This window comes from Orcinus orca, chromosome 10 (assembly GCF_937001465.1).
Source record: "Orcinus orca chromosome 10, mOrcOrc1.1, whole genome shotgun sequence".
NCBI classification, from domain to species: domain Eukaryota; kingdom Metazoa; phylum Chordata; class Mammalia; order Artiodactyla; family Delphinidae; genus Orcinus; species Orcinus orca.
The window spans coordinates 12,897,699-12,920,412 of record NC_064568.1 but is presented as its reverse complement, the minus strand read 5'-3'; the positions used below and the strand labels follow the sequence as shown (position 1 = coordinate 12,920,412).

Here is a 22,714-nt window from a genome sequence, read left to right as displayed (position 1 = left end):
TGGGTGTGTAGGTGTACCTTTGCGCACTCAGGATTCCCTAAGGGATCGCTGCCGTACTGCTGGTCTGCATTTGTCCCCAGTAGGACACGACCTGATGAAACTAAATAGAGAACCCTCTTCGCCATCTTCTGCTTCTTTGCAGACTTTTGCACACAGCACAGAGAGGTGTGTGCTTTCTGGGGCCCTAGGCAACCCAGAACTTTCTTCCCTGTAAGGGGTTTGCTGGCCCTGTTCTACCAACCTGCTAAAGCAACTGAAAGCTGGCTGCAGAGGCTGCAGTCTTAACATAGAAGTAAGAAACGGGTGAAGCGCTTTCGTCCTGGTTTGGCCACTTACAACAGAGGTGACCCTGAGCAGGGAGCCCTCAGGAGCTTCCATCACCTGCTTTGCTCAACGGGGATAAGAACTGGCTGAGTTATTCCTGCAAAGTGATTGGCCCGGTGCTAGTTCATAGTAGGTGTTCAGTGAATGTTATTATAACTGTGATTATGATTAAACACATCGTGTCAGCAGTAAGGCATCAAGATAATTTCCCTAAATCATGAAAGCCAGACTAAGGTTGGAGCCCTTTCAGAATCCTCAGAAGGCAGAGTCATAAGCTCAGGCCTGGAGGGAAAGAAAACACCAGATATTCAAGACACTAGGGGGTAGGAGAGGGCATAAAGCACGATGGTCCGCACCCTCAAGGAGGTTTGTATTTAAATGAACGCCATGGACAACTCGTAAGGGGGTATTTAGAGTAGCCTGAAGAGGTCAATGAAAGTGTCCCCACTGCTTGGGCTCCACGGAGGCTGACCAGCTCATGAGCTGCAGGGCAACCCTTTCACTGCCGCCAGTCCCCACAGCCAGTCCTCCTGCCTCTGTCTCCCTGGCTGGCACTGTCACCCACGGGGTGATGAAGCACCACAGAAAGAGCATGGCGTGGACCCAGTCCTGTGGCTGTGTTCTAGGTCCGGGTCTATCACTTCCTAGCTCTGTCACTTGGGGTAGTTCCTTAACCCCTCTGCGTCTCTTTGCTCATCTGTAAATTAGGAAAATCCTGTGTTTGTGAAGATACATGAGATAACATAGGTGAACACGCCAAGCACAGTGCCTGCCCCAAGAGGGGTGTCCCGCCTTCCTCCCGTCATCTGGCGGGCCCGTCTCGAGGCACAGGTCACGCGTGGCAGTCTGGTGTGGACACCACACCTCCAGGCGGCCGGGCCTGAAAGCACAGGGGAGCTCCCTGCTCCTCACATTTGGGGACAGAAGTTGAAGGCTCCCTGCTGGCCCGCCCTCAGGCCACGGCTACCAGCCTGGAAACCACAGGAGCCTGGGGAAAAGGAAACAGCGGATCAAAGCGGCCACCACATTTACCAACCCGGAAACCCCCCATTTACAAAGAAAACCCAGCATCGTCACAAGTTATATCCCCCTCAGGGAAGCCAGGTGGGTTTTTCAAGGTACTGACTGGGTCACCGTTTTATTCCTCAATCAGTTTTTGTCGCTAATGAGCCAGAAGCCCGCCATTTCTTCACAGAAGCTCTTGAATTTGCAAAATTCATTTGGAAGACCCAGGGAAAGTGGATCTGAGCTCTCTGCAGTGTCTCCCCTTCACCTTTCTCCTTCCTGGTTTTCTCCCTTTTTCACAACAGTGTGAGGATGTAGAAAGAAAGGTGGTGGCGAAAGGAAAAGAAAAAGCACAGGCGCAGAGTCTGAGGGTGGAGCCGGCAAAGTGTAAAATGTAGGAGGTGGGCTGGAGGATCTCGAAGGTGACACCACGCCCTCCAGGTTTTGATTCCACGTGCCCTGGGGCCGGTGTGCCGGGTTTCCTCACTCATTCACAGCCCATGAATGTCAAGTCCGAGGAAAAAGGCAGCAGAGTCTCCCTGTGGGACCCTTGCTTCCATCCCAGCCCCAGTTCTTACATCCCTCCCTGATTTTCTGCTTCCGACTCTTTTCATGAAGTCCTTACGGATTCTAGAATGTGTGATGTGACTCTAAGGCTCCCCCCACACACGGAAAGAAACTGTGACAGAAAGCCATGGCCAGGATTTCCTGTGAGTAACAGGTCTCAAGGAAGATGCCCCGAAAGGAAGCCGCCAGCCCGTGTCGACCTTGACCGCACAGCTGAGGCATCTGAGAAATGCGGTGAACTTTCCCCTACTCCCTGGGGTGTAAGTGCTATACATCTCAAGCCTAAAGCAATAGTTTTTTTTTTGTAGATACATTTTAATTGATACCTGGTACCATCATCGAATAGATCCTGGCCTTCAGATACGGCCTTCAGTGATGTCAGGGCAAAACCCGATTTTGTTTGAGGGGCAGGGCCTGTGCTGGGGGTGGGGGCGGGAAGACCCGTCACTGATACACCAGCAACACGGCTGGGTGGATGCATGTGTAACACTCTTTTCCACGGGGAAGGGCATTATTGTAGGAAACTTTGTTTTCATTATTCCTTGTTTCCTGCATGATATTTGAGCTTCCGGGAGGGGAGAGAGAAGAGAAGATGATGGACTTGAGAAAAGGAATATCTTCACTCAGACCAGAAACCACTCAGGAGACACCAGGTTTTGGTAAACAGGAGATGGCCCAGATAACAAGGGAGCAGAAGCGTCCGGAAGTTAAGAAAGTTGCAAAAGGAGGAAGAAGTGTGGAAAGTTAGCCCTTCAGATAAGGCAGAGAAGCCAGCTGAGGAAGGGCAGCTGATAACGAGGGCTGATAAGATGAAACTGCTCCTTCCATCTGAGAAGAAAAAAGAAGTATTCCATGTTCTGGAAATCCCAGCACAGGAGGGCAGCGTTTCAGGGCAGGTGAAGAGCACACTGTGGCTGGCTGGACCCCTGCTGGCTGCCCCTGTGCCTCTTGACTGTCCAGGGACCTTGCCAACTGGAGCAGGACAGCAGTCCTTTCTCCTCCGCCCTCCTCTCTCATCAGTCAAAACTTACTCATCTGGTGTCTCTCTCTTGATTCAATAACCCTGGGTGATGATGGGTTCATTAGTAAATTGAATCTATTCCAGTTTGCTAATTGACTCCTGTGTCACCTATTTGAGAATATTATCCATTAATAGCCACTTCTTGGCTGTTTGATAACTACTGAATTATTTAATATCTCTGGGCCTCCGTTTCCCTCAGATAAAGGAGGTGGACTTAATAATGTCTAACAAAGAGGTGATATGTGAGTCGGGCCTTGGTGTGAAAGTGGAAGGGGAGGGCTCCAGGGTGCCATTTTTAAGACAAGGTAGGAGTGGAGGAAGGATGTCTAGAGGAAATGAATGGAGCGGGAACCCTGCCTGGTAGGCTGCAAGCAGAGCATTATTATTGCTGCATCCTCGCGGGGTAAGGAAGAGCCATGTGGAATGTCCCAGAGGAGCCCGAGCTTCCTGTGATGTTTATTAATCATCCTGATGACAGTAGAGAGCCTGCATTGATTAAATTCACTAATGATCCTAAAGTGAGCGGGGAAGTCAATTCCAGAAAGGATGGATTTATAAGGTGCGTGGTAATATTAATCAGCTCATCTTCATGACCAGGCTGGCAGCAAATGAAATGGGATTTGCCGTGGATGATGGCAGTGAGGCACACCTGAGAGCAAATGATAATGAGCCCGGTTCCAAGCTAGGAAGCTGTTATTTAGAAAATAATCATGGGGCGCCAGCTCTACAGTGGAGAGTGAAAAATAAATTAAAAACAAGCTTAAAATAAACTCTCAGCACAGGTCACAATCTCTCTCTCAGCACTTCTGTCGGCGGTTGATAGGGGTAAGAGAACATGAAAGGCAGAGTAGGGAAGAACTTACAAGTGAGGAGACTCACATGTTACAGGTGAGGAAACTGAGACCCGGAGGGGTTAGAGGTGACTGACTAGGTCGGGGGCAGCCGAACTCTGCCACACTGGTCACCACTCTGTCGCCTGCAGGGGTGACAACAGATGACCGCGCCTTCGGATGACCTAAATGTAACTTGAGATTCCCTCTCAACACAGCTGTGGAAGCAGTCTCCGATAACTGGGCTCATGAAATATTATCTCCACATCTCTAACTTCAGTCAAAGAGTTAGGCACTGGCAGAGCCACGACCAAAACCTAGATCTCCTGATTTGTCTCTCGCTTTCTTCTGCTCTCTAAGTTCTAAACTCTCAGCAGACAACACTGATGAGAACTCAAAACCCAAACACTAAAAATCAGAACTGGCTCCATAGCCAAGATTCCCACCTTGGTCTCCAAGTTAGTTTGAGGTCCTCACACAGAATTTAAAAAAAAAATAAACTCTGAAACTATATGCGCAGTGATGTTGGGAAGACACTCAGAAATGCCAATAATTGGGGGCCAATGAGTTTTCGGCCTTTGGGGAATAACAAAGCATTAAAAAAAAATCCACCAAATGCGGGTCATGAAAATTAAGCTTCTGTCGCAGGCGTTTGAAGAAATGCATAGCCTTGTTGAAAATTCCCTGAGACGGATTCACGTTTCTTCTGCTGGTCCCCCTCTCGGGGCGTAGAGTGGATTTCGTCTGTGCAGATAAAGCGGTGTGGAAGGGGTGCCTGCATGTGGTGGGTCTGTTTGGTCAGGTTGGGGCCTGGACCTGGGGAGGAGGCAGGGGGGAGGGGGAAAGACTGGCTTTGGCAGAAACCTGAAGTAGGTGCAATTGGCCGGTTCTCAGTTCCTTTTGTCCTTTCTGCTTCCTCTCCCAGCAAGCCTCATGCTGGTCCTCTGAGTCCCAGTGCAGTGATGTGGTGGGCGTGCCATAAGGCTGTGCTGGTCGTGTCACACAGCTCTAGGGACTCCTTTCCCCTTTGGAAACTCAGCGACTCAGTAAGACCAGTCCCTTGCAGACTCAGAACCCAGCTCCATTTCTCGGGTCTTTCCTTGTCTTTCCCAGTCTCCCTTGGAAATCTCCCTGCTATGCGTCTGGTCTGACTTACATCCACATGGGCCCATGGGTCACTGCCCAGGAGTGTCCTGCAGAGACACCCATTAGCCTAAGTGAATGAATGAAATGATAGAAAATCCTAGCATGTGCCGAAAGAAATCTCTCCTTAGGTACACCCTTCAGTGGAGCGTTAACTACCTCGTACGTTGAGGGACAGTGATATTCACGTGCTTGACCAGCCATAATCACAAAGTTAGCTACCAGGATCTCTTAAATGCATCTTTAACTTGTTCAGCTCTTTGCACCTTGCAGCGTCCCGGCCCCCATGCCATAGAGCTAAGGTCTCTGGTGCTGGCATCAGTCAACTTGGGTTTGAATTCCTTCTCTGCCACTTACTGGCCATGCAGAGTTAAGCAAACTGTCTAAACTTTCGAAACCTGTTTTCTCATCTGCAGAACAGTTTGGTGGATAGGATTAGTGAAGCTAGTGCATGTGAAGCACTTAGCACAGGGCTTGGAGGATAGTCAGCAATAAATGTTATCTGCTGTCGTTGTTGTTTGTATTTCACAATAACCTGTGAGACAGGAGAGGTGGGTATTAATTACCTCCTTAGTCCTGGGAATCCACGGATGGGCAGAGAGAAGTGATTTGTTCAAGGGTATGTAGTCAGTATGTGCTAAGGCTGGCATTAAACCTGAGTTTTCTATGGAAGACTCCAGAATTCTTCCCTCCTCTTCGTGTCCTTGTAGCTCTTATGCAGCACTTAGCCACATACGTCTGCATCCCCAGGCTGCATGTCTGTGGCACATACATGAGCTACACTAGCTGTTTTTTAACTGGCCAAGATACGCAGATAGTATCAAACACAGGGTGTGCATGTTCTAGCATCACGGTGCAAGGCCACCTCTCCAGGTTATGGAATTGCCATCTGACATAAAAGGAGAATGGAAATTTGCCCTTTCATTCAGAGCCACCATCATCACCCTTCTCCAGTCCCACAGACAGATACAATGATCATATTATTTGCCAAGTAAGCTAGTCAGTTTAATCATAAACAAAAACAGCTGCAGAACCAATGCAGGAGCCCAGGTGATGCCAGTCCTTGGGATTCTCTAGGTCTGTTACGCTGAGGGCCCAGGGCTGGATCCAGATTTTGTGGGCCCTGAGCTTATTCAGTTTTGGAATCTTCTTTATGAAATGAAACAAAAGTATAAATTCAGAATTAGGTATAGGAAAATTATAGAAATGGAGACCAGATTAGTAGTCGACGGGTTAGGAATGGAGGAGAGGAGAGAGGAATGAAAGTGCTTAAAAAAGGGCAAAAGGAAGGACCCTTGTGGTGACATATACACGAATCTGCACATGGGATAAAATTGCATAGAACTAACACACAAATGAGTAGATATGAAATCGATGAAATCTGAATAAGATCAGTGGGTTGTAGCAATGCCACTTTTTTGGTTGCCATATTATATTACAGTTTTGCAAGAAGTTAGTCTTGAGAGAAACTGAGTAAAGGCTACATGAGCTCTCTTGACATTATTCCTTATGACTGCGTATGAATCTACAGTTATTTCAAAACAAAAAAAATTAATTTGGTAAAACTGAATAGAAGTAGGACCAGATAATCTGGAAAAAAAAAAAAGTACTAGACTTTGGAAGGGCTCTTGCTAGTGAGAAGCTGGAACACTGGAGCTTCATTGGCCTCATGGTAAATCCACTTCTGGTCAAAAAGGCAGCAGACTGACAGAGGATGAGGCTTAGTAGGGACATGAAAGCATTTCAGGACTCACAAGTGAAGGTGTACACTTTCCAGGAGGATCTGTTATAACTACAAGTAAGGTCATTTGCTTTAAAATAAACACGAGATACTCACCCACATAAATTGGCTGACTCCACTCACTGGAGGGTCCCACCGCTCTGCACACAGAGCTCACTGCTGCTCTCACTTGAATGGAATACTCAGAAATACCATCAATTACGGAGATGAATGTATTGGTCGTCATTTTTTCTGTCTAAATGGGAAAAAATATCATTGTAAGAATCCCTGGACACGCAATTTAAATTATGGCAATCATCAGGATGGGAGGTCGTATGTAAGTAATGTGACTCAGTATTCAGTGACCCATTTAAAATCAGTAAGACGCACATTGATTAGTTTATTCTAGACCACTTCACTGTGAAGGTGTTGGCAGTCACCCTTAGGGGGAAAGCTATGTAGTAACCAAAATAAATAAAACAGGCAGTTGTAAGATCTAGATGATCCATCCGGGTCCAACTGATATTTCCAGACTGAAAGACTGGAGTGGCACATAGCAGAATGCATAACCTCCCTCATCTTGTCCCTGGATATTCTCTAATCACCTAACTAACAATATCACATGGCTTCCGCCATATTCAACAGGATCCAGCAAACTACAGTCTATGGCCAGTCTGGCCTGCTACCTGTTTTTGTAGGGACTGCAAGCTAAGAATGACTTATATATTTTTCAGTGTTCGAAAAATATAAAACGAATATTTTGTGACTCATGAAAAGTACATGAAATTGAAATATCAGTGTCCACAAACACAGTTACTCGAACGCAGTTGCACCTATTTGCTTGTATTGATGGCAGAGCTGAGTAATTGTGACAAAAACGGTATGATCTGCAAAGCCTAAAATACCTACTCTCTGGCCTTTTACAATGAAAGTGCGCTGATCCCTGATACAGTGTCTCACCCCAAGCCAGAGGGCAAGGAGCAAGGGATGGAGGGGGCATAAGGAAGCAGAAAGAGCAAAAGGACCTTGAATCTAGGAAGAAGAGGGTTTGAATCCCAGGTCTACCTCCAACTAACTGCAGGGCAATTTCCTTTACCTCTCTGAGCCTCAGTTTTCTCATCTGTAAAATAGGAACCATACCACCTAATGGATTATTGAATTAAATGGAATTAACTTTGTAAAGCCCAAGTTTAAAGATATATTGGGTTGAATCATATGGAAAGTGATAATATTCACCAACCCATTTTTGACCTGCAAAAACAGCCATTTTGGGCAGTTGAACCTAATAATAAGCACTCAGTAAATGCCAATTTGCCGTAGGCAACACAGGCTAACATTGTCTGGTGTTGAAATGAGGCTGTTTTCTCACAATCAAACCCTCCGTGTATGTTCTCTCTACTGGTCAGTGTCTCCACCATGCAGCTAATACCCCAAACCCGAGATGTGTCCCTGGCCGCCTGTATCTTACCTACTCCTGAATGTGTTTCTTCCTTCTTTGTCCCTGCTCCAAAACCACTGCCATTTTAGGTTTCATCATTTTTTGCTTGGACTGTTGCAGTAGCCATGAAACCGGTATTCTATGTCCACATGTCACCTCTCCGTCCATACCCAGCTTTCATGCTGCTTCCAAAATAATTCTGCGATTCTGCAGATGTGTTCACATTTTTCTATCAAGCTAAACACTTTAGTGGTTTCCATTGCCTATGACCATGGTTTTAAAAAGAAAAACCATTTCTTTTTTTAAACAAAATCTTAGAATCATTCTGGGAGAAGTCCCAGTGTAAGAGCTAGAGTTATGATTCCAACGTTGGCCTTATGTCCAGGCTGACTAAATTACTGCCACTTGGCTGAAGGAACCATGCTCACTCATGCTGTGGAGTTGCTCCTTCTGCCTAGAACCCCTGCCACTCCAAGTGTGGTTGGAGGACTGGTGTGAGTCAGGAGCTGTTTATTGCTGATCCTTGAGGAGATAAATATAGAAATGGAGACAACACTTTGGGAGCTTTCTTAGCAACCTGGCATTGCCATGGCGTCCAGGACCAGGATCACTGGGCTTGTCTTTGGCTGTATGTGATTTTTCTAGCAAATCATTTTTATTGTATTTTACAGAAGTACCAATGTAGGGTGGATTAGAAATTTTAAAAAGAAAGCCAGTCTTTCACCATGTGTGCTTAAATACATGGGGAAGTGCTGGCTAAAAGTCCTTCTCTGCTTCTCCCACTAAGCAAGTTTCTATTCATCCTTGAAGATTCTGTTCAATTCCCCTCCCCTGGGTGGAGGCCCTGGCAGCTTGCTTTGTCCATTCCCTCCTTTGTATCCACGTTGACATTGACGATGGTCAGGCAGCTCTGAGGCTGAGGGAGTGCATCCAGTAGACCAGGCCCCTTGAGAGCAGAAACAGTAGCTATTTAGCTCTGTATATCCCACAGAGAAGCCAGATCGTAAATATTTATTAACCCGAATTGAATTGAATTGAATTTGTAAGGCAGAAGTTTGAATCCTGACTTCTATTCTATTCTTGCTTTGTGACTTTGGGCAACTTACTTAATCTCTCTGTGCCTCACTTTGCTGTAAAATGAGAATGATCATTACATAATAGAGTAACTGTGAGGATAATAAAGCATAATGCATAGTTGATGCTCAGTAAATATTGACTTTCATTCAGTTCCTTTCCCCTTGAACTTTTTGTCCATTAGGGCTGAGGAGGCAGTTTTTTTTTTAAGTTGTGGTAAAATGCACACAACACAAAAGTTACTATCTTAACCATTTTTAAATGGCACAGTTCAGTAGTAGAGTACATTCACATTATCTCCAGCACTCTTTTCATCTTGCGAAACTGAAACTACTCGTTAAACAAAAACTCCCCATTCCCCCCTCACCCCAGCCCCGCAAAGCACCATTGTCTCCCCATTGTCTTGATGAATTGGACAGCTCTAGGCACCTCATATAAGTGGATTCATACAATATTTGTCTTTTAGTGACTGGCTTATTTCACTTAGCATAATGTTCTCAAGGTCCATCCATGATACAGTACGTGTCAGGATTGTCTTCCTTTCTAAGGCTAACAATATTGCATTGTATGGATAGACCACATTTTGTTTATCCATTCCTCTGTCAATGGACACTTGGGTTGCTTCCTTCTTCTGGCTATTGTGAATAATGCTGCTGTGAACACGGATGGACAGAGATCTTTGAGACCCTGCTTTCAATTCGTTTGGATATGTACCCAGAAGTAGAAAGGTTGGGTCATATGATAATTCTATTTTTGATTTTTGAGAAATCCCCGTACTGCTTTCCGTAGCAGCTGCACCATTTCACCAACAGTGGTGCTAATGAACTTTTATCTGATCCATTGCATTATTTTCAACCAAAAGTAATAGATCCTTTCAAGACAAAAAGCCAGTAAGGTTTGATTTATTTTCATAAAACCCAGGTAGATGGGCTTCCAAGGGGTAACCAGCGCAGTCACTGACAATAATTTTTTAAATGTCTCTAAAAGAACTCTATCATCGAATATCAGAATGAGCTGAAGCATTACCTGCAAATACCCTTTCCTTGTGTTGTAAATTTTCACTTCGTAATCAAAGCAATGGACCGGAAAAGCAGAAACTGGTTTCTCCCATTGGATAGAGAGACAGGTTCCTTCAATCTCTGCTGTGACTTTTGCTGGAGGATTTACTCGATCTAGGTTGAAGAACCGAGAGGTCGGTGATCACGGCTGGTAAATCTAATCCACCCACATTTCTCAAGGCGTCTCTAAGCTGTGTCTTCTCGAGTACTGTACGCCAGGATTTAATCTACGAACCTGCAAGCCACAGGACTCCAGCGGCTCACATCTGACTCCCGTCTTGTGGTGCTAAAGGAGAGATCTCTCCCGTAAACCTCAGGGATTCCTACTTCAAAGGGCATCGAATGGTTAAATGCCTTTTCCTTCAGCTTACTGCAACACCCAGCGCACCATCCATTTTTACTTCTCAAGTTGGACGGATCTGAGGACAAACCTGATCCTGGAGAGAGAATGCCCTGGAGCCTTCACTAAGCCCTGCTCTGTGAAGCAGGTGTGTGGCTGGACCGATTATTTCCTCTTCCTGGGCCTCAGTTTTTATTTCATTTTGTTTTGTGTATCTTGTTTTGGTTTGTTGTGAGGATTTAGTTTTCTCTTACAGAAAAAGAACGGATTGGGCTAAACTTGTCTTTACAAATAACTCCACAGTTCTTTCCCCTGAGATCTCACATGATTGTTTTATGGCCACTTGATGTGGATAGAAATTATCTCTGAGTGTCCTTGTCTTAAGTTATGTGACTTAGATCTCACAGTTACTGAGTCATAGGGACGAGCTAAGAATGGGGCCCACTGGCTCCAGAGCCTACCATCCCCTAAGCCAGAACATTTTTCATCAAAAGAGCATTTATTTCTTTTAGTAATCTGAGAAATTGGTCTCAATAAAATGAATATCACACAAGAAAATGCCCATGGTCTGTCCCAGGCTGTGTCCATTGGTGTCTTAATATCACTGTTTCTCAGGTCCCCCTCAGCATTTTTTATCACCTGTTTTCATGAAAGTGATATTTTTAGGTCATCTAAGTAATACTCTATCGAAGAGAATTCTGTAATCTCTTTAGCAAGTGCTGTGATTCTTTAAACAAAGTTATACTCTGTTTGATACACATATAGATGATAGAAACAGATACAGATGTCCCATGCCAAACCACGTCCTTTAAACAATCACATTTTGCGTCCTTAATGGATACTTAGGCCAGGCACTCTTCTAAGAACTTTATAATTATCAACATACTTAATTGTCACGAAGACCTTGTAGGAAGTATTGATTTCTCCCCATATTTCAGATAAAAAGACTGAGGCCCAGAGAAATGACCAGCTTGTCTAAGGTCACTCAGCAAGTCAGTGGAGGAGCCAGGACCCAAGTCCAGGCAGCCTGGCTCCACAGCCCACGCTACTAAGCAGAGGCCACCACTGAAACCTTGAATGTTCAGAACCAGAAATGTTATGTGAGAGGCTCCTGATGAGCTGCCTTAATACAAGTATCTAGGGTGAAGGAGAAGGTCTTCAGTTTTGAGAACTGAGCACGTGAAAGCTTAAATAATAGGCTTAGATCTGAGAACCACATGGTAAGGGGGACACTCTAACTCAAGAACACCCAGAGGAGAAAGTCCAGAAGGGTAGAGGATCATAGAAGAGTACATGAGAAATTGGGGGTCGGTAGCCCGGGGAAGAGGGACCTCAGGATGGGAAACCTGGCTGCCTTTGGATAGCTGAGGGACCATCTTGTGGGGAAAAGAATCAGACCTGCTTGGGGGTGGCACCAGCCCATCACAGGACCCATGGGCAGAAATATTACCAAACCAGCCAGAGCTGCTGTGAGAGGATATGGGGTTCTTCCAGCAGTGAGTTTACTTTCCCTGGAGCGGTGATTCTCAACGAGGGGAGATTTTATCCCCTAGGGGACATTTTTATTGTCACAATTTGCGGGGGAGGAGGTGCTACTGGCATCTCGTAGGTGGAGACCAGGGCTGCTACTGAACACCTGGTAAGGCATAGGACAGGCCACACCCAGAGTTCTTTCGCCAAATATATCAGGAGCACGGAGGCTGAGAAACCTTGACACTGGTTCTTAAGCAGCGGGCAGATGGTCACTTAGCATCAGACAAGTAGCTAAACGAGGTGATCCTTATAACCCCTCCCAGTGCTGAGATTCTGCGATTCGGTTATTTTGGCTTTGAGTCAAGCCCATCTTACCAATGGCATGAAGGGCAAAGAGCTCATCGAAAGGCTTGATCACAGCTTCCTCGCTTGAGCCGTTAACATACACTGCAAGTGAGTCGCGTCCTTTGCTATTGATAAAAGTCCTGGGAAACCAGCAGGCGATATTTCTCTGCAAGGTGTCTTTGCTGTATTCTTGGCATTCTTCAGTCCAAGAGCCATACCTGAATTGGAACACTCATAAGTTTTTAAGGCTGGAGGAATCAACCCACTCGCGAAAGTGAAAACAGATACTAACCTATAGTAGAGAAAATACTGCGTATCCTCAGGGGCATCCTTGCCAACAAGCCAGGTGCAGTGAAGAGAAACTTGGTACGGCCGTAAGTGTGTGTAATTATTTGCCTTGGTGTTCGTGGTGCAAGTTAAATTCACAATTGAGGTTCCAGGAGACCCTAGATGGTCAAAAAATTTTTTTAGAAAGAGTGGATGTATGTATATGTATAACTGATTCACTTTGCTGTACACCGGAAAGTAACACAACAGTGTAAATTAACTCTCCTCCAATAAAGATTTAAAAAAAAAAAAAAGAGCAAGACATTGCCATGACAGCTTCTGATTGTTTCTTTAGAAAGGGTAGTGATTGGGGACATCAAAAAGGGCTTCACAGAGCAGGTACGATTTGATTTGGGCTATGAAGTATAGGAAGGATTCAGAAAAGCAGTCAGGTGAGCCCAGGAAAGCGAGGGCTCCGAGGCAGGACTGTGCTAGTGTGTAGGCATCATGGCTGTAAATCCATCTGAGAAGAGCGCAGGAATCACGTAGCGGGTGGTTGGAAAGATGTCCTGGAACCCAATTATGAGAGACCTGATTGGCCCAGATTTAGTTTATGACCCTCTGTCTTTTGAGCTGGGGAGGAGAAACATCCGCAATGCTGGCAGGGACGTGCCAGCCAGCGTTGGCTGGGTTATGACACTGAGAAGTGATCATGGTCTTTGGTGAGGATGTTGATGAGGTAAAAGGGTACCGGGCAGGAACTGGTGACTGACAAAAGAAGAGAAAACTGAGGTGTTTGTTTTCTGACTTTCCTATGTTTACAAAGCCTGAAATATAAAACTGGGCTCTTAGAGGCCTGCCTTACCTGGTGGGGCTCTAAGTTCCGCGGAAACCCAGCTGCTTGGCTGGAGGGAGCGGTCGTTCCATGGGACCGTCTGCACACTTGCTGAAAAGCCTTTATGAAGGATGGTTACGCGTCTGCTCTCAGTGTTCCTGGTTTCGTACTAAAAATAAGACCCACAAGTCACGGTATGCAAAGGGGAAGTGGCCTTGAGAGAACTATTTTAATCAACTAGGCGTTTTCTTCCACTTTTAAAATGGCACGTAAACACAATGCAATGAAATCGTTTTGCTAGAAAAAATTAAACCCACTGCTTCAAGGTTATGTCCTTATCCCTAAACTCATCAAGTTGTAGACATTAAATAGGTGCAGCTTTTTACAGGTCAGTTATATCAAAATAAAGTGGTTTTAAAAATGAATAAATAAATTACCCAATTCGAGATGTGTACATGTTTCAAAAATACATAATACAAATACAAAAATTAATTCTTCAAGGATACCTGAATAAATGCTTCTTATAAAAACAAACAAAATGTTACAATGAAGGCTCCAGTTTCCTTTGACTACCATCTCTAGTTCCAGTCTCCTCCCCAGAGGTAACTTTTGACGGAAAATTCTCTAGAATTCCATATTGACTGGAATTTAATTTGTTTAATTTTATTGAGCATCTGCTAGGTACCTGGTGCTTTAATATATGCCTGCAGTGAAGTTGGGGCTCTGAGAGGTTAAGTGACTGGTCCACGATTCTAAAGGCAGGAAATGGCCGAACTGACATTCGAACTTGGCCTCTTCGATTAGGTACCCTGCCCTCCTCCTCTTTTATTCGGCTTTTCTCTTCTGTTCTTTTGGCTATTTTAGAGGAAATTATATAAAACCAATATCTGAACCATTTTACCTCAGAAGTTACTAAACTTGATTTTTAAGTGGAAGAATTGTCCCAAAGTTAAAATGTTCCGAGCTGCTGTTTAATGCAGGTGTGGCACTGGTTCTCAGTCATTTCAATAGAGACATTGCTCTACTGGGAATATAACAAAAAGCCCTTTAGTGGTTTTCTTTTTTTTTTTAGTTAAAATTTCTTTGATAAGGAAAATGCAGTCAAAGTTAAAATTTTTTTTTTTTTTTTTTTTGCGGTATGTGGGCCTCTCACCGCTGTGGCCTCTCCCTCTGCGGAGCACAGGCTCTGGATGCGCAGGCCCAGCGGCCATGGCTCACGGGCCCAGCCGCTCCGCGGCATGCGGGATCCTCCCAGACCGGGGCACGAACCCGTGTCCCCTGCATCGGCAGGCGGACTCTCAACCACTGTGCCACCAGGGAAGCCCCAAAGTTAAAATTTAAATAAGGATTGCCATCAGAATAAACACTTACCTCTTCTTCTTGTGGAGCATTTATTTTCACGTGATACCCTAGCTGGACATTTCTTTGTTCTTGATCAGTATTTGGTTCCCAGCGTAAAAGAACTTGAGCTAAATTGATAGCTTTAATGGTGAAATTGACAGGTGGGAGAAGTAAAACTGTAGATCAAAAGAAAAATGTTTAATTTTACATAGCATTTTAAAGTTGTTAAGTATTTTTTTGTGTAGTATAGTATTTTATTATGGCTATCAGAATGTATAACACTGAAATAATCTTGGGAAAAGTTTCCTTAGAAATGTTTTTACTTTGCCCAGGTATTTACCTATAACATCTACAGGTATTTTATTGAAATCTGAATATTTTACTATATCATTACTCAGTACAAGCATAATTTTCAAAGGGTCATTATCCATTAATGGACTGCAGTAATGTATTAGTTTGTGGGTAGCAATGTGTTTAATGACATGGAAGAAAATAGAATAGAAAATACCAGGTGCATCAAATATATAAGAAGTACTGTTTCACGAACCTCTTGTTTCTATTATAAGTGTACTCACATATTTGCATGTGTACTGGTTCATGATGTTAAAAGGATTTATTTCTTATTATGATTGAAGGTCAAAAAAACTTCTGAGCAAAATTACTCAAATAGGCATTTATAGAAAGAAAAGTGTTCTCTTCCCCCCGTTAATGAACTGCTCTCTAATGTTGCCTTGAAAATAAAAGCTTTCACAAAATAAAAGGTTTCATTTAAATTACAAAACCAATGCCTGTTCTTTTTAGAAACCTTGGAAAGCACAAATGCTCAAAAAAGAAAAGAAAAATTTACCCACGCTTCTATCACCGAGAGTGACATTAACATGTGATACATTCATTATCTTTTTTCTTGGGCATATGTTTATACAACTTTATAATTTTTGCTAAAATTACAATATTGTACAATTATGAAACCTCCTTTACTACATGTGAGGATGTTTCCACTGACCTTTAATATTCAGTAGCCTTCCCTGACTCTGCTTCCACACCTGCCACATACAGTATTCTGAGGCTCTGTCTGTACTGCACTGCCCATTACGGTAGCCAGTGGCCACATGTGGCTATTTTATTTAAATAAAATCAAATGTTCATTGTCTTCATTGCATGAGCCATATTTCAAGTGCTCGATAGTCACTTATCACTGGACAGTGCAGATACAGAACATTGTCATGGCCATAGCAAGGTTTCTTAGACAGTGCTGATGGGGGAACCACGTGGCAGTTCTTCTTTTCTTTAAACCCATTGATGAACAAGTTTCTGAAGCAAACCTACTGGAAGCTTCTTATTCTTTGGTTGTGAGGACTTGGAACCATTCCCTTGCCTGGGAAGACGTTTCAAATACGGCCATCAGCTGCAGCTTTATTCTGAGTGCCCGTTTACCCACACTTGGAATATGAAGTGTGGGTAAACTGCAGCGTAAAATGTGCATTTCAGCCGACGTTGCTTTCTTAAAATAGAGCATGTTTAAAGAGTTTGTATTCTGATAAGAATAAATGTTCCATCCCTTTTTAAAAAATCATAATTTCCTAATTAATTATTATTTAGGAGAAAATAATGCTATCCTTTTTGTAATGTACTTTTTCTCAGAAAAAGAAATATTATTGAATTTAATAGACGGTGCTTACATTTTTTATCAGGAAGTAAGTCTACTTGCAGTATCACTGTGGCCCCCAAAAGAATCAGTGATGCAGGTGCCATGATGATGACATCCTACAGAAAACAGAGACAAAAATCCAAATTGCCACCTGTTGCCATTTTAAAGAAAAACTGGCAGCTCATTTCTAAAGAAAAATGTAGTCATTTTGCCATTTAACGAACATTTATGACCTTTCTGTTACGTGTTAGAAATACCAATATGAAGAAATCTTGGGCTTTGTCTTGCCAGTGTGGATCCGTAATCTGAGAGGCAGAATGAAGTGTAACTCGATAATTGTAATTCCAGTCTAAAAGCTGCTCCCATAAAGATGTTTATGGGGCACAGTAGGAGCAAAGGGACTTCTGAATTGAGTCCTAAAGGATGAACTAGAGTTCTTGACACACACACAAGTGAGCACAGGCATCTCTGGTGGCCTTGCACACAGCCATGCGAAGCCGGAAGAGAAGAAAGAAAATAAGAGAGGATTGCTATTCAGCGGGAGACCAGAGCAGATCTTTGAACAGTAAAAGTTCTAGGCAGAGTTAATCAAATTGAAAGTAAATACCATTGCCAGTTTCATTAATAAGTATTTAAATATGAGCCAACATGACAAGAAACTTAAATCTAAAACAATTTTAATGTGGGAAAGAGAAAATTTGTATCACAAACCTAGAATGTGTGTGGTACTTTGAACTGTGAAGAGGCTGAATTTTTTGATGAAGCCAGAAAGGAACAGGCTATAAAAGAAAATGAAGACGTAGTTAATAGGCCTGGAGAAGATAAAAACAATATTTCTATTTATTTGAAATAAGCAGACAATGAAAAGGAATCTTGAGTAGAAAAGTTAGCATAACTCAAGTGTGGCCATCTGAAAAAGTGGTTAGGTCATTTCAGCAACTTTTTTTTACATGTGAAAGAAAAGAATGGAGGATCTCTTGTTGGGAACTGTAGATTAGAAATCTTGAGTGTTTCCTCCAAAAATTTCGAAAGGCATTTTTCATATGAACTTAAAGAACAAAAGTAACATTCCACCTGCTGTGTGCTGCCCTCGCTTTTACAAAGCATTTCTTCCTGTTCTCTCTCATGAGCTACCTCCCACACCTCCCCACCAGTGAAATGGTGTGTGGTTATTATCCAGTTTACAAGGGTGAAAAGGTGTCTAACAAGTTAAATAATTTGCCAAAAATCACGTGTCTGGTAAATCATGGAACGTAGACCCAATCTCAGATCTTCCAACCATAAAACCTTTGTTCTGTACTAATTTAAATGACATGATTTTCAATTTAAAGATTTATTTAAATGGTTTGGTGTTTTCCAAACATAATTCTGGTAGAACCACAGAAGATAGAACTTGGCTAAATGGATACGTTCAGGAAGTACAAAAACCACGCTTTCTTCACTTTTACAACTTAACTTACTGTTATCACTGTTTAACTTGCTAATGAAATTAGTAAAATGTCACAACATAGAAAACAGAAACAGCATACAAAGCATTTAACTCCTTTTTCAAACAAACTTAAGTATTACTAATCAGAGTTATGCCGCTTTTGATAAAAATAATCCTGTTTCTTTCTCTCTGATGATTTCACACCATGTAGAAAAAGAATTTTTAAAACAACAGTGACAATAAAAGCAAGTATTCTTGTATTTTTAAAGTTTTCAATAAGTGAGAATGTTAAGGAATTAAAGGCAAGCATTAGTAATTTACTAAGCCTGAGAAGCAAAGATAAAAAATCGTTAACAAACAACAAAGATAGCTTCCTCTTCAAGTTTAGAAGCTGATGTCTTTGAAATGTCAGCATTTACGGAAATAATATCACATATGTTCTAACTTTGCAGTAATCGTCATTAACAGGAAGAATTCTAGGTCAGAAAAAAATGTAACATTGATATTCCTGAGTGACTTTTACTGCCTGGCAGAGTAAGTAGTAAGTTATAACCATACTTGTAAAAATAATAAATGTCTATCCTTTGCAGTTAAATTGTTGAAGTAATAAACTATTGAATGTCTCAGTGGGGAGATAATTGAATATTTTACACAACCAAGCAGTCTCCCCTAGAATTTGCTATGTGTTCTGCTTTTATAGCTGTTGAATATAGAATTATTTTTCAAATTTTCATTTGATCATTCAAAAATTTTTCAACGATTAATTTTTTGGCCATAAAACAGCCATACACTATTTTTCCCCATCTTATTGTGATATTTTCTCTTAAACAGGATGATAACTTTGACCGAAAAATGGTTGTCTTATAGGCAACATGAGATAGTCAAGTGGGAGTATAAATTTTACCAAGAATGACAATTTTTTGTGGGCCAGATAAATTCCATACAAGGCTGGGTATTACTGGAGTTTTGACAATTGATCCCGTATTTTCTATAATTCTGTTTGCTCTGCTTGTTCCCTGAAAACACCTTCAGCCTTTGCTCATGTCACCTTAATCTTTCTGGTTCCAGGCATAGCAATCACCTTTACTGGAAAAACAGCTTGAATCTCTTGGGGTCATCTCTTTAATCCAAAGATATACTGCTATATAGATGTCAACTGGGTAATATTTCATTGTGCAATAGGCTATTTCGCTACCTTAAAAATATATCGGAATGACATGTTCAATTCATTCTTTTCATGGCTACCAATTAAAATCCAGCAGAAAACCGTTACATTGTTAAAATAAGATTCAAATTCAGCAGAATGCAGCAAACATGGGTTTCCAGGCTTCCCTGGTGGCACAGTGGTTGAGAGTCCGCCTGCCGATGCAGGGGACACGGGTTCATGCCCTGGTCTGGGAAGATCCCACATGCCGCAGAGCGGCTGCGCCTGTGAGCCATGGCCGCTGAGCCTGCACGTCCGGAGCCTGTGCTCCGCAACGGGAGAGGCCACAACAGTGAGAGCCCCGCGTACCGCAAAAAACAAAAAAAACCATGTGTTTCCTACTTACGATTGTCAGAAATGTACGCTCAGGCTTCCCTGGTGGTGCAGGGGTTAAGAATCCACCTGCCAATGCAGGGGACATGGGTTTGAGCCCTGGCCCGGGAAGATTCCACGTGCTGTGGAGCAACTAAGCCCGTGCATCACAACTACTGAGCCTGTGCTCTAGAGCCCATGAGCCACAACTACTGAGCCTGTGAGCCACAACTACTGAGCCTGCAGGCCACAACTACCGAAGCCCTTGCACCTAGAGCCTGTGCTCCACAACAAGAGAAGCCACTGCAGTGAGAAGCCCGCGCACCACAAAGAAGAGTAGCCCTGCTCCCCACAACTCGAGAAAGCCCACGTGCAGCAACGAAGACCCAATGCAGCCAAAAAAAGAAAAGAAAAAAAAAAAAACACACTCAGTGTCTCAGAGAGTCCATGGGCTACCTGTTCGTGTGACATTTCACTGAGTCAATCTAAAATTTCTCGAGCGCTCTCTGAGAATCTGGCTTCTAGTAGGTGTTATATTCTTTGAAATTTAGAGGAAACCAGAGCACCATCTCTTGCACTACAGGTGTTTCTAGAAAGTTGGGTGAAGTCCTGACAATTGGCAACAAATTTCCCCAGTGTTCCTGAGAATTCGTCAGATTCTACTGAAGTTCAGACAATATTTTCCCCACTCTCTTTCCCACATATTTTGCTGCCCCGGTACATTTGTTTTTTATAACCAAAGTTGAATTTACCCCTTTTAAAGAAACTTTTTGAGTCAACTGTGGTGACAGTGAACTCAAACTCAATCTCAGTGAACAGAAATTGAAAAGCAACTGAGAGGATTCATGGTCTGTTAAGCCCTTAAAAGCAGAGTTTACTTTTTACTTCGTCTTTTCTTTTTTCCTTTTTTTTCCTGTACAGTGTAATCAGCAATAAAACCTATCTCTTGGGGGATGAAGAATAAATAAATAACCCAAGGTGTAAAATGCAAATGACATGTTTAGGTAGGTAGCTAGGTATGTTGCCTTACCCCCAAATGAGAAATCTACACATTCCTAGAAATACAAGTGGGTAACAAGGGCCATATATAAGGCAGGCAACTTTTTTTTTTTTTCCTGCTACGGAACTTCTGATTAATTTTCTGAAATAGTCCTAAAATGTAACTCAGGGATTCAGATTGTTGGCACAGTCATAAACGCTTGTTAGCCAAGGCAGAAAAGGTGCTGCCACCCTGAGTATTTGGAAACTGCTGGCAGAAGGAGTTTGCTGCAAATCTCCGAGAGGTTGGATGTCTTCTAGCGAATTGCACGTGGTGCACTGTCATCCCACATCCACGCGTTCCCTTCCCCAGACTCACCCCCTTTCCTGGGCTTAGCTGTCTCCTGCGGTCCTCCTGTTTCCCACGACTGTACTCAGTAGCAGAAAGCCAGGACCACGTCCATCAGCCCCTAGCACAGTGTCAGGTGCAGGGCAGGTGCTGCACATGCCTGGTCCTATAAAGAGTAAAGGCAAATTAACACACAACCCTTAACATGTCAAGCCCTTTACGGTGAAACCTAGCATAGGGACAAGTTAGATGAGAGCACGGCAGGCTGGGAACATATAACAAGCCTGGTCTGTTTTGGGGGAGGTGTGATACTTTTGGTAACTTGCCTAAAAATTTCCCCAAGCAGCATTTCAAGTAGTGAAAACAAATGAGGTGATTTGCATTCCAAAACTTTATTATGTTTGAAATGCAAACTTTGAACAAATAGCTACATACATTAACATATTTTTCAATAACTATGAAAGAGGGCATACCCTTTCACAAGAAGTAGAAGCTGCACCAGGTAATGGAGTTTTCGGCCTGATAATTCATTAAATTGGGTATCAAATACAGTAATCAATATGGCTACAAAAGCAGTCATTTTACATGTGTTGATGAATTTTAGGCTAATAGATTAATAAGAGATTCAGATTTTTCTTTGTCTTCCTTTCTCCTTTTTTTCTTCATTCCATCCATTTCTTCTGTATACATGGAGATATGTTTACATTGCTTTGGGTGAAAATTGAATTACTGAACATAAAACCAAGTGAGATATTTCAGCAAGTTTTTGTACATTTTATATAAAATCAAACGATTTTGAAAAAATTGTTTGAAAATCCTAGAATCCCCTGAAGATACAAAAAACAGAATGCCTTCTGTTAGAGGCAATGCAATCATCTCCTTCTTTGTTGTTGTTGTTTCTTAATTTGTAGCTTTCTCAATTAACTGAAACTTCCTCACAATATTGAGCTATTTTATTATATCCTGTACCCTATTTTCTAAATTCACATATTCCCTCAGAAATCTTGGCAGAATGCATGTTCTCATTTTAATCACTAAAGTATCTGCAACGGTGGGAAACAAACCTCTTACACAAACATCAACAAAAACTGTAGGTGTTATTTTAATGTGACTCACCTTCGCACGGATTTGCACACCTCAGTTACTTAGCCAACACACAGGAATAGAACGCTACACCCAGAGTCTATATGACCTGCCTGATACCATGTCCATAGCACCAGTATTAGTTCTGTCCCTGCTAGTAATAGAGTTTCAAGGGGTTTTGTTTTCCCCTTTATTTAAAAGTTGGCCGTATATTTATAAATCATTCTCTGTCACTTTTCCTATCCCCCGTCCGCCCCCACCGTGTAATGAAATCATTAGGAGGTGGAGCCCAGGGTATTATTAGAGAGAAAGAGACATTTGCTCACTCGGAGATGAATCAGCCTTGGATCCCCACTTACTGAGAAGTGCAGTGCCATGTCATCAGAAGCAGCCGCAGGGCATTGAAAATGAACCTTATCTCTGGGTGCACTTTTTGACTTAGAGACGGATCTCCTTCACTGTTTCATCATCGCAGCTGTAATGGTTAAAAACTCACAGCCAGTTTCCTTGACGATGGGATGGCAGCAGGGCTACTCTAAGCAAATATTCAGGAGCATTTGTGAGCGGGCAGTTCTGGACGAGCCTTAACCGAAACTCCCAAGCACTAAGCTGCTGCCAAGTGAGGGATCTCTCTGGTCCTGATAGCCACTATCTGATAACTGTCTCATCTGCATTTTCATTCTCTTTCAAGATGCTTTGTTCTCTTCAGGAGTTGAAACGAACGTTTGCTCCTGGGTGACAAGGTAATCAGGTTTTCTCTGGGCACTTTCCAGCCCTGCGTTTCTGTTTTCTTTACGTGCTTCAGTCAACTAGGGTATGTATAGCGCCTCTGTTACTTACGCAATACCAGGCACATGATTTGACAGAAAAACGGGGCATCCACCATTCCCTACAAGCTGAGCAGCAATTCTCAGTTTTCTGGGGATGCAT

At 42.9% G+C, this 22,714-nt stretch overlaps 1 protein-coding gene across 1 annotated transcript in view; it reads right to left on the bottom strand.

Annotated features, from left to right (window-relative positions):
* The window catches only part of IL5RA (interleukin 5 receptor subunit alpha), a gene marked incomplete at its 5' end in the record, with an annotated part of 33,014 nt that extends 12,199 nt beyond the window's left edge, over positions 1–20,815 (bottom strand). Inside the window, 8 exons of the mRNA XM_012534825.3 lie at positions 6,728–6,866; positions 10,149–10,294; positions 12,369–12,556; positions 12,631–12,784; positions 13,471–13,609; positions 14,812–14,957; positions 16,461–16,545; positions 20,732–20,815. Coding sequence (XP_012390279.2) covers positions 6,728–6,866; positions 10,149–10,294; positions 12,369–12,556; positions 12,631–12,784; positions 13,471–13,609; positions 14,812–14,957; positions 16,461–16,545; positions 20,732–20,815 — 1,081 coding nt within the window. The remainder of the gene's footprint in view (positions 1–6,727; positions 6,867–10,148; positions 10,295–12,368; positions 12,557–12,630; positions 12,785–13,470; positions 13,610–14,811; positions 14,958–16,460; positions 16,546–20,731) is intronic.
* Between the last annotated feature and the right edge of the window lie 1,899 nt (positions 20,816–22,714).